The 13,203-nt window shown below is 28.3% G+C and overlaps 1 protein-coding gene across 1 annotated transcript; it reads right to left on the bottom strand.

The window, feature by feature from the left end:
- Positions 1-1,381: 1,381 nt before the first annotated feature.
- On the bottom strand, positions 1,382-12,995 carry LOC141317262 (neurocan core protein-like; the record flags this gene model as incomplete). The annotated part of the gene is made up of 5 exons (XM_073833021.1): positions 1,382-1,548; positions 3,947-4,129; positions 11,375-11,519; positions 11,735-11,817; positions 12,904-12,995. Coding segments are annotated over 5 exons (601 nt in total), but the record flags the coding sequence as incomplete, so codon positions are not given.
- Positions 12,996-13,203: the final 208 nt, after the last annotated feature.

Here is a 13,203-nt window from a genome sequence, read left to right as displayed (position 1 = left end):
AGAAAAGATTTCTATTTTAAATAAATGCTGTTCTTTTAAACTTTTTATTCATCAAAGATTCCTGAAAAAAAGAATCACAGGTTTAAAAAAAATAGTGTTTCCAATAAATAATAAAAGTAATAAATCAGTATTTTAGAATGATTTCTGAAGGATCATGTGACACTGAAGACTGGAGTAATGATGCTGGAAATTCAGCTTTGCATCACAGAAATAAATTATATTTTAAAGTATATTAAAATAAAAAAAATGATTTTTTAAATTGCAATAATATTTCATAATATTACTTATTTTCTGTATTTTTAAATTAAAAAAATTAAACTTTTCTAAGAAACAAACAAAGAAAAAAAACCTACTAATCCCAAACTTTTGAGCGGCATTGCCAAAAAAAAAAAAAAAAAAAAAAAAAAAAAAAAACTAAACTAAGTACAATATAAATGAAAACGGAAAACTGATTGAAAAAAATTAATAAAAATAACACTGGTATGATTTGTTTAGAATAATAATAATAATAATAATAATAATAATAATAATAATAATAATAATAATAATAATAATAATAATAATAATAATAACAATAATAATAATAATATATTCCAATTTTAAAATTAAGTTAAAAGTGTTATATTAAGTATATTTAATTGTATCATTTATTTTTTTTTGTATCAATTATGTTAAATTTATCACATTAATTAAAAATGTTTTTCTGGGCAGGATCATTTTTAATCTTTTATTACAGTGATAAGAACAGAATTTAATTCATGTTTGAATATTTAGTTTAAGAGAAATTTTGATTTAATTATCGCAATGCAAAAAAATCATAATGATTTTAAAAAAGAGGCTTCATACCCTAAATGCAAAATATAATTTCTTATGTTTTTATTTTAATTTTGGTGTGAAACATGAGCTGGACAATGCTTTTCTTCATGAGATTCACTCATTTTATGAACATATGAGGTTTCAATGTGATTCAAATCCAATATTTCACAATGTTAAAGATTTCCAATAAAAACCAAATCATCAGCAAAACACTTGAAATGAAGTCAAAGTAAAATCTTAGATGTGAAGAAGTGCAGGAATGAATTATTGTGCCATTCAAAGCGTTCAGAAAAGTCAGAGCGTCTTATTTGATGAATATGAATCATTTGGGGCAGTTTGGACATTCAGTATTTCATTAAAGCATTACATCCAAAAGTATCTAAAGCTAAACAAATATGAGCATGACCTACCAGAACCTTCACCTGCTGCGTAAAACAAATTAATACGACTATCCTATAAAGATGAAGAGCGTTCGTCCTGCTCGTAATGATGTGAATGGAGGGTTAATGAAACTAAAGTAACAGCAGTAAAAAAGAACGATTATTTCTGTCCTTTCTGTCTGTTGCATTTCCTCTGATGTAGAAACACAGGAACAGAGGCCACGCCCCCTGCGTTTGAGCCCCGCCCCCGTGGCTTAATCCCGCCCCCTGTGCCCAGATCCGTGTCTCCGGTGTCGTCGATGTTCGCGTCGAGATCTGTGGTGTTGCCGACGGTAACGGTGAGATCGCCGTGCTGGAGGGAGACAGAGCGGTCATGTGACTACATCTGATTTGCATATACACTGCCAGATTTTTAATGCTTAAAAATGCTTAATGCGTTTATTTGATTAAAAATACAGAAAAAAACTGTAATATTGTTAAATGTTAATGCAATTTAATATAGTGGTTTATATGTTAATATACTTTAAAATATAATTTATTCTTGTGATGCAAAGCTGAATTTTCAGCCTCATTATCACATGATCCTTCAGATATCATTTTAATATGCTGATTTAATATTTGTTTTGGAACCTGTGATTTTTTTCAGGATTCTTTAATAAATGAAATGTTAAAAAGAACAGCATTTATTTAAAATAGAACACTTTTGTAACAATAAACACCTCGTTCAAAGTTTGGGGTCAGTCATTTTTTTCTTTCTTTCTCTTTTTGGAAGAAATTAATGTTTCTTCAGCAAGGATTTGTTAAATTAATAAAAAGTGATAGAAAAGATCTCTATTTTGAATAAATGCTGTTCTTTTTACCTTTTTATTTATCAAAGAATCCTGAAACAAGTATCACAGGTTGCAAAAAAAAATCCAATAAATAATAGAAGTAATAAATCAGTATATTAGTATGATTTCTTAAGGATCATGTGACACTGAAGAGTAATAGCTGATGAAAATTCAGCGTTGCATCACAAATAAATTACATTTTAAAGTATATTAAAATAAAAAACTGTTATTTTGAATTGCAATAATATTTCATAATATTACTTTTTTGTATTTTTAATCAAATATATGCAGCCTTGATGAGCAGAAAAGTCTCCTTTAAACACCATATATATATATATATATATATATATATATATATATATATATATATATATATATATAGTTTTAATTTTTTATTTTTTTTAGTGCATTTTTATTTTCTGTATTTTAAATAATAATTAAAAATCGCACTGATCCTAAACTTTTGGTGGATGCTTTTATCCATTGCACTTAAGGCTTACATTTGACTGGTTCATGCAATTACTAGGAATCAAACCTTGGTGTTGCAAGCATCATGTTCCACTGCTTGAGGTTAGATGCAAATACCAACTAACTAGTTAATTAAACACTGCTGATTGTACTCACAACATATTTATTCCTTCTGCAATAAAATACTATAATATTATCATACAAAAGATGCTAAATAGTGTATTTCACAATGCACATTGTTTCATGCTTGAAAGTAAAAATAAGAAAAAAATAAATGTAATCTTTTATTTTCAAAGAGAAAATAAGTGGTATGGTAATATTTGTTGTACTGGGTTTAATTTATGCTGAATTTATCATTTTAACCAAAATCCTTTTTTTCTGGTGATGAGAACAGGATTTTTTTTATTTATTTTAGGGGGAATTTACTTGAGACGCAAAAATATTAGTATTAAAATTAAGTGAGTTTATGCTTAAAACAAGAAAAAATATCTGCAAATTGGAGAAGAAAAATTAAACTTATTAAATTAAAATATTTCTTGTTTTAAGCATAAACAATTAACTTTTGTTAATTTTTTTTTTTTTTTTAGAAAACATAAGATTCAAAGCAGAAAATGTTCTTAATATCTTTATGCCTTATACTGGAGTTGCATTTAGCTGATTTGATCTAAGCAATACTATAATGTACATTTTGCGACAATAAAGCTGTTGCAATTTGACATATAATATATATAGCGCAAGTATACTGTATCTACACTGCAAAAATTACTTTCTCAGTATCTTATTTTCCAGTATTTTTTAAATTGTATTTAAATAATAAGTTGTATTATTGTTCACAATGCAAAAAAAAAAAAAGAAAAAAAAGAAAAAAAGATTTTCTTCCTCATTGTTTTTGTTTTGTTTTCACATTTCTATGAGATTTGCTATATGTGACCCTGGACCACAAAACCAGTCTTAAGTAGCATGGATATATTTGTAGCACTGACCAAAAATGCATTGTATGGGTCAAAATTATCCATTTTTCTTTCATGCCAAAAATCATTAGGATATTAAGTAAAGATCATGTTCCATGAAAATATTTGGTAAATTTCCTACCGTAAATATATCAAAACATAATTATTGCTTAGTAATGTGCATTGCTAAGAACTCAATTTGGACAATTTTAAAGGCAATTTTCTCAATATTTAGATTTTTTTGCACCCTCAGATTCCAGATTTTCAAATAGTTGTATCAATAGAAAGCTTATTTATTAATCTTTTTTATTCAAACTTGACCCTTATCACTGGTTTTGTGGTCCAGGGTCACATATATAGTATGTTGTATTTACCCAGGTAAAGTAAGTTGTATTATAAATACGTTTTAATGTATATGCATGCATTTTTTTGATGATATGATAATAAAACAGGTGCCACCTTAATATTTTTAAGGCTCATACTCATCAAATAGGAGACTCACATTTAGTGCAGATGATCTTTGGTCTTTCCCAGGTCCCGTTGGGTCGGCAGCGGACAGTCGGTATGTGTCTCTGAAAGAAGCCGTCGGCGCACTGGTACCGAACAACCGAATGGATGTCGTAGTGTGACCGTCTGCGGCCCACCAGATAGGCGTTATCTACCGCTGGCGGAGTCCCACACATCACTGAAACACACAGACATTTCATAGTTCAGAAACGAGTCTCCCTCAACATGCAAAAAAATGGAAAATAAAACATTAAACATGCAACATTATGCTTATCAAGCCTGCATTTACTTGATCAAAAATACAGAACAAAATGTAACATTGTGAAATATTATTAATTTTAAATAATGGTGTTCTGTATTAATACATTTCAAAATACAATTTATTTCTGTGATGCAAAGCTGAATTTTGATCAGTCATTACTCCCATTTTCAGTGTCACATGATTCTTCAAAAATTATTTTAATATGCTGATATGCTGCTTAATATTTGTTTTGAAACGTGATACTTTTTCAGGATTCTTGATGAATAAAAAATGTTAAAAAGAACAGCATTTATTCAAAATATAAATCTTTTCTTACAATATAAGTTTTAAATATATATATGTACTAAACCCAAACTTTTAGATGGTAGATATTGTCACAAAACATTTCTATTTTAAATAAATGCTGTTCTTTTTAACTTTTTATTTGTTAAAGAAACCTGGAATAAAAAAAAAAAACAGGATCCAAAAAAAAAAAAAAAAAAAGTAAGCAACACAACTGTTTTCAACATTAATAATAAATCAGCATATTAGAATGATTTCTGAAGGATCACGTGACACTGAAGACTGGAGTAATGATGCTGAAAACTCAGCTTTGATCACAGAAATGAATTACATTTTAAAATATATTCACACAGAAAACAGTTATTTTAAATTGAAATAATATTTCACAATATTACATTTTTTTCTGTATTTTTGATCAAATAAAAAATTTAAATCTTACTGATCCCAAATATATTTAATTTATATTTAAATTTACATTAAAAATATATTTACATTTATATTTAAATATACATTTATAAAGTAGCAAAACTGAAAAATTGTTACTGATGAGAACAGGATTTTATTCTTGTTTGGATATTTAAATGAAGGGAAAATGTGATTAAATGTCACAATGCAAATAAAATCATAATGGTTTTCATTTCCATTATGCAAAATATAATTACTTAAGTTTTTCTTTTAATTTTGGTGTGAGCTGGACAATGCTTTTCTTCATGAGATTCACTCATTTATGAACGTAAGAGAATTCTAGTCCAAAATTTCACAAGAATTCAAGATTGGTGATAGAAACCATCAATAGGTCAAATAGGTCGAAAAACTAAATATCAAAAACAACCTTTGGCTGATTTTCTGACTTAAAACTCAAGTAGAAGCAGAAACAGCGAATACAGAGTCAAATTTACGTCTTAAATTGTATAAGTTCTCATGCATTTAATGTTCTAAGATTTTCTGCATGCAAACCATGTATATTGAAGTAACCAAAATTTATACAGCCTTTACAAAACACATCTAAGTGTCACATCTTTTGCATGCTCATTCATGAACCTAAATGTGACCCTGGACCACAAAAACAGTCATAAAGTTAAATTTTACAAAACTGAGAAGGATCAATAAATAAGCTTTCTATTGATGTATGGTTTGTTAGGATACGACAATATTTGGCCGAGATACATCTATTTGAAAATCTGGAATCAGAGGGTGCAAAAAAAATCTAAATGCTGAGAAAGTCATCTTTAAAGTTGTCCAAATTAAGGTCTTAGCAATGCATTTTACTAATCAAAAATTACATTTTGATATATTTATAGCAGGAATTTTACAAAATATCTTCATGGAACATGATCTTTACTTAATTTCCTAATGATTTTTGGCATAAAAGAAAAATAGATAATTTTGACCCATACAATGTATTTTTGGCTATTGCTACAAATATACCCCAGCGACTTAAGACTGGTTTTGTGGTCCAGGGTCACAAATGAGAAAAACTGACAAAACAATAAATAGTTTAACCAGTGTTTCAAGAGGTTTGAAAATGGAATAAGGGCCAAAACACAACTGATCACTTATAAACCTTTATACTTTAAGTACTAATGTGTATTCATGAGGTTCCAGGAGGACAAATTAAATTTTTTAAATGTTAACCTTTTCAATTTAAATGAAATGAAATCCTGAAGGCCTGGCACAAACGCTCCGTCTCCAGACAATGAGCCTGATTTCCATAGGCAGGAAGCCACTAGCAGTAAATCTGTCATCTGGCGTCACTGCCACAGGAAACAACTAGAGCTACTGGATGCGCCACAAAGGACGGCATCGTGGGAAATGTAGTGCAGAGCCCAGAGCTTAAATCCCCAATCTGAGCCCGCCTCAATGGGGTCTGAATACTCACACCCTAAAAACTGAGACCTCGTTGTGTGCAGGACTGAAAGCGGAGTTTAAAGCCTCAACGTCTCTCATTCAGAGTCCATTGAGATGCCACACAGAGCTCATGAAGCAGGTCTGAGATGCTAAACGCCAGAGTTTTGCCTTTAGACTCATATAAGAACATTCTGCGTTAGTTTGAGATTTACTCAAATAAAAATTCATAATATCAGCAAATTTGCATTCCACCATTTAACAGCATCACATTTTATTCAGCGAAATAGTAACGTAGAAGAATTTCTAAATATGTATCAATAAAATTTAATTTATATTTAAACATAATCTAATAAATATAGTGTTTGTTCAAATTTAAATTAATAATATAATTTAATTTATTTAAATATAAAAAAATTATAATTTTGAATGTATAAATATGATTTAATTTATAATTATAATAATTATTGAATTATTTAAATATAAATTAAATATAAATACTCTCTCTCTCTCTCTCTCTCTCTCTCTCTCTCTCTATATATATATATATAATATATTAGAATAATATTAATAATTTAATTTAATTTAAATGGCAGAGTTTTGCCTTTAGACTCATATAAGAACATTCTGCGTTAGTTTGAGATTTACTCAAATAAAAATTCATAATATCAGCAAATTTGCATTCCACCATTTAACAGCATCACATTTTATTCAGCGAAATAGTAACGTAGAAGAATTTCTAAATATGTATCAATATAATTTAATTTAGATTATTTAAACATAATCTAATAAATATAGTGTTTGTTCAGATTTAAATTAATAATATAATTTAGTTTATTTAAATATAAAAAATAATAATTTTGAATGTATAACTATGATTTAATTTATAATTATAATAATTATTGAATTATTTAAATATAAATTAAATATAAATTCTATCTCTCTCTCTCTATATATATAATATATTAGAATAATATTAATAATTTAATTCAATTTAATTTAAACGCCAGAGTTTTGCCTTTAGACTCATATAAGAACATTCTGCGTTAGTTTGAGATTTACTCAAATAAAAATTCATAATATCAGCAAATTTGCATTCCACCATTTAACAGCATCACATTTTATTCAGCGAAATAGTAACGTATAATAATTTCTAAATATGTATCAATATAATTTAATTTATATTTAAACATAATCTAATAAATATAGTGTTTGTTCAAATTTAAATTAATAATATAATTTAATTTATTTAAATATAAAAAAATTATAATTTTGAATGTATAAATATGATTTAATTTATAATTATAATAATTATTGAATTATTTAAATATAAATTAAATATAAATTCTCTCTTTCTCTCTCTCTCTCTCTCTCTCTATATATATATAATATATTATAATAATAATAATAATTTAATTTAATTTAATTTAAATGGCAGAGTTTTGCCTTTAGACTCATACGAGAACATTCTACGTTAGTTTGAGATTTACAGAGGAATCAATGGACACATCATTTAATCTGAGTTACTGTCGAGAGTGAAACTGATACAGAAGATGACAGTCAATGTGACATTGAGATGTTCTTGCGGTTTATTAGATGATCAATAACCACTTCAACTGGAAAACAGTCTATTCTGAGGTGTGTGTCAGTGAAGTGTGTGTGGGGAATGTATTAAAGCTTTAAAGGAATAGTTGACTTCAAGAATATAAATTTGCAGATAATGTACTCCGATGTCAACCAAGATGTTCATGTCTTTCTTTCTTCAGTCGTAAAGGAGGAAACAGATTTCAGGACTCCTCTCCATATAATGGACTTCTATGGTGCCCTCGAGTTTAAACTTCCAAAACTGCAGCTTTAATCGAGGAATAAATGTGTTATCGAGCGAAAGGATCTGCTGTTTTCTAAAAAATATATGCTTTTTAACATTCATTCTGTGTATTCCGGTTCAAGACAGTTAGGGTATATGTCAAAAAACTCCCATTAAATTTTCTCCTCCAACTTCATAATCATCCTACATCGCTGAAGTACCGACCCAGTGTTTACAAAGTGAGCGCCCTTTACAAAAAAGGTAAAACAGCAATGTAAGATGATTTTGAAGTTGGAGGAAAAAATGAGATGGGAGTTTTTCAACATACCCTAACTGTCTTGAACTGGAATACACAGAATGCATGAAGAGCTAGATAAGAGGTTAAAAAGTATATAAATTGTAAATTATTTTTAGAAAATAACCAGTCGTTTTGCTAGATAAGCCAATTCCTCGACTGGGACGGTTTCGACTTTTTTGAAGCTGCAAACTCGGGGGCACCATAGAAGTCCACTATATGGAGAACATTCCAGAAATGTTTTCCTCAAAAAACATAATTTCTTTACGACTGAAGAAATAAAGACATGAATATCTTGGATGAATACATTTTCTGGAAGTGAAATAGTCCTTTAAATAGTCAGAGAACAGTATTGACTGCCAATTCAACTTTACAGTGTTTATACAAGTTTAACCCTATCCCCTGGTTTCACAGACAAGGCTTAAGCCTAGTCCTAGACTAAAATGTACGTCTGAGCTGTTTCAACTGAAAGAAACTTGCACTGAGTGATCTTAAAATATATCAGTGCCTTTGTTTTGTCTCAAGATTCACAACAGAACAGTTTTTCTTTAAGGCGGGTTTATAAAAATGACTTAAATGTCCTAATTAAACTATGGTCTAATTCTAGCTTAGGCTAAGCCCTGTCTACGAAACCGGGCCTATAAGACCAAGTAAACAAAATATAAGGAATAAATTAAAGGAGCAAAATGTGATAGGATAAGAGCTATTGTTTACAGTGATTATGTAATTAAAATAATAACTAAAATAAATCTGCAAATGGGTTAAAAAAATAAACAAGTTTCCAGCCCCCACTGACAGATTTGTTCTTGTTTTAAGCATTAACTCGGTTCATTTTGTTTAGTATTTCAAGACTTCAGTTTATATCTGCATCTAAAGTAAATATGAATTTTTCAATGCGTGCAGCATGTATTGCCATATACATTATATTGTTAAAAGTATTGAGACACCCCCTTCTAATGAACAGGTTTAACTACTTTAGTAATTTCCATGAGTGCAAATCTTAATGTTTAAGCATATAATGATATTCCAACACGACAATGCCTCTGTATAAGACAAGGTTCAAAAAGAAATGATTGATTCAGTCAGTGTGGAAGAACGTGACTGGTCTGCAGAAAGCAAAGTCCTAATCCCAGCTGAACACCTCTGGTATGACTTTAAATGCAGACCTTGAGCCAAAAACTCATCAGCAAGCACCAATGATGAGTTGGTATTGGGACACCCCCTTCTTTAGAACAGAAACATGCACTTCTTAAACTGTCCAAACCAAAGATGGAAACGTAATTCATGTATTTAAAATTTTTATTTCTAGCTCTGTTTCAACAGTTTTGGACGAGTCTAAAATGACTGTATCCATATGTACAAGTCATTGGTGTTTGGTGATGAGTTTTTGGCACAAGGTCTGCATTTAAAGTCACTCCAGAGGTGTTCAGATTGGATTAGGACTTTGCTTTACCAGTCAAGTTCTTCCACACTGACTGAAACAATCATTTCTATTTGAACGTTGCTTTATATGCAAAGGCACTGTCATTTCAGAATAGAAAAGGGTCCTATCCAAACTGTTGCTATAAAATTAGAAGCACACAATTCCCTAGAATATCATTATATGCCTAAACATTAAGATTTGCACTCATGGAAATTACTAACGTAGTCAAACCTGTTCATTCAAAAGGGGTGGTCCAATACTTTTGGCAATATAATGTATGTGTGCACTTTAAAAGTTAGTTTTTTCTGAAAGATGACTTTTCTGCTCACCAAGGATGCATTTATTTAATCAAAAATACAGTAAAATCAGTAAAAAATGTAAAATATTTTTACATTTCAAAATAACAGTTTTCTATGTGAATATCTGTTAAAATGTAATTTATTTCTGTGATCAAATCTGAATTTTCAGCATCATTACTGCAGTCTTCAGCGTCACATGATCCTTCAGAAATCATTCTAATATTCTGATTTGCTGCTCAAGAAACATTTCTAATTATTTTCAATGTTGAAAACAGTTGTGCAGCCCAATATTTTTGTGGAAACTGTGATAGATTTTATTTTTAAGATTCTTTGATGAATATAAAGTTAAAAAACAGCATTTATTTTAAATAGAAATTAGGGCTGTCAAACGATTAATCACGATTAATCGCATCCAAAATAAAAGTTTATGATTACACTGCAAAAAATGATTTTTTTTTTTTTTTGTCTTGTTTCCAGCCAAAATATCTAACAATTCTTGAATCAGGAAGGATTTTCTAGATGAGTAAAAATTATTGTCTTGGTTTTAGTATAAACAAGTCAAACTTAAGTGAGTTTTTGCTTGAAACAAGAAAAATAATCTGCCAATGGGGTAAGAAAAAAAAATCTTATTTCAAGCAGACAACTAGATTATTTTTCTTAACCCATTGGCAGATTATTTTTCTTGTTTCAAGCAAAAACTCACTTAAGTTTGACTTGTTTATACTAAAAAAAAAAAGACAATAATTTTTACTTGTCTAGAAAATCCTTCCTGATTCAAGAATTTTTAGATATTTTGGCTGGAAACAAGACAAAAAATCTAAGTAAGTAAAGCATTTTTCACAGTGTACATACTGTATGTGTGTGTACTGTGTATATATTATGTATATATAAATACACACACAAACATGTATATTAAAGAAAAATGTTTTAGATTTATATATAAAATATTTAAAATTCTATATATAATCTAAATTAAATACAAGTACAACTATCCATACATATAAGTATTTTTTAAGTCTATACATGTATGTGTATAATAATAAATACACACAGTAAACACACATTTAGTATGTAAACAAACTTTTATTTTAGATTTTATTTTATGTTTGACAGCCCTAATAGAAATCTTTTGTAACACTTTAAATGTCATTTAATGCATTCTTGATCATTAAAAGTATTAATTTCTTAAAAAAAAAAAAAACTTTCTCACCGGTTCCTTTCTTGCAGACGTAGGGCAGATTGTAGTTGCAGGGCACGTCGTTCCATTTTCCGTCCTCTCTGGTGATCATCACCACACAATCCTCTCCGCCCGCGAAGAAATTATCCGGCTGATTCTCACGCCAGTTCTCATACACCTGTGAGAAGAACAGATCATATAAAATGATTACAAACGAGGTCATTTGTGCATTGAAATCTGAATGGAATAAATAAACCACATTAGACTATTATTGCAGACCATGTAAACACAATCATTGAGTAAAACATTGCGGCTTGAGTTAGATTTTTTCACAGTCTACAAGGTTCAAGTACCATTTATTTAAGACTAATTCAAATTTTAAACATGACTTACAACATCCATCCCATCAGTCCACTGGAAATCCTCTTCCACTGTACGATCATTCAATCCGATCCAAACGTTTTCATGACCCAGACCTGATGACGGAGCACACAATTAACAATAGATTTCTCCTTTATTCCCATGTAAATCTTATCCTCATCCAGTAAAAATAGCTAAAATATTTACTTGAAGATACTGAAATTTTAAGAAAATATTTCAATAAATTAAGAAGACATTCATATCTAGATTATATTTAATTTTTATTTTTTAATTATTAGCTTTTCACCAACTCATAAACTGCTTGTACTATGTTGGTAAAATCTGAATGTTGTACTGAATTTTTCTTGACAATAAATGACTTATGCTTTGCAAGTGTCTATATACATTGATACTTATCAAAAACAGTAAAAATGTTGTGAAAAAATAAACATAAAAATGTGAAATATTACAATTAAAAATAGCTGTTTTCTACACTACCAGTCAAAAGTTTGGACACACTTGACTTATTTTTTTTCTCAAAACTTTTAGTCAAATATTAATTTTAAAAAACAATACAATATATTTTTTATTTTATTTTAATTTAATTTAATTTAATTTTATTTTATTTTATTTTATTTTATTTATTTTTTATTTTTTATTTATTTTATTTTATTTTATTTTATTTTTTATTATTATTTTTTTTATTTTTTTATTTTTTTTTTATTTTTTTTATTTTATTTTATTATTTTATTTTATTTTTTTTATTTATTTTATTTATTTATTTATTTATTTATTTATTTATTTATTTAATTTAATTTAATTTTATTTTATTTTATTATTTTATTTTATTTTATTTTATTTTATTTTATTTTATTTTATTTTATTTTAAATACAAATTGTGCCAAGGAATGATTTTTAGTTTGCTTTTAAGAAAAACATTTGTTTTTTTTCCATGGGAGAAAAAGTTCAGTTTTTCGTAAAAACAAACTGAGAATCATTCCTTGGCACAATTTGTATTTGAAAATAATTTATTTATTTATTTTTAATAATTAATATTTGACTAAAAAAGTGTTAAGTGTGTCCAAAGTTTTGACTCGTATTGTATGTTAATACATTTTAAAATGTAATTTATTCCATTATAAAGTGACTTAAGAGTCTAAATACTTCAGAGCAGTAGTGTTTTATCTAAGCTTAAGACGGACCGTTAAGGAAGTCCTGCTCCATGGAGGAAGTGATGCTGGTCAGGTGACTGCTGTGTTCCCTGCAGTCCTTCTCTGCATCCTCCCAGGTGTGTCTGCGTGGAACAGACGGTAGCAGTGACCGTGAAACTTCTTCCAGCCGTGTTCACAGCCCTCTGTGTCTGGAGACAGAAAAACACAGACAGGGTTATTATACTTAAAAAAATAAAAATAAAATTGTAACTTTAAATAAAATAAATATGAACTCAATTAAAATAATAAAGAAAAGTTAATATTGCCAAATCAACATCTTTTGTTGAATTT

Source organism: Garra rufa, unplaced genomic scaffold (genome assembly GCF_049309525.1).
Source record: "Garra rufa unplaced genomic scaffold, GarRuf1.0 hap1_unplaced_586, whole genome shotgun sequence".
Classification (NCBI taxonomy): Eukaryota; Metazoa; Chordata; class Actinopteri; order Cypriniformes; family Cyprinidae; genus Garra; species Garra rufa.
Note: the sequence above shows the minus strand (reverse complement) of the source record. Positions and strands in the feature narration are given on the sequence as shown.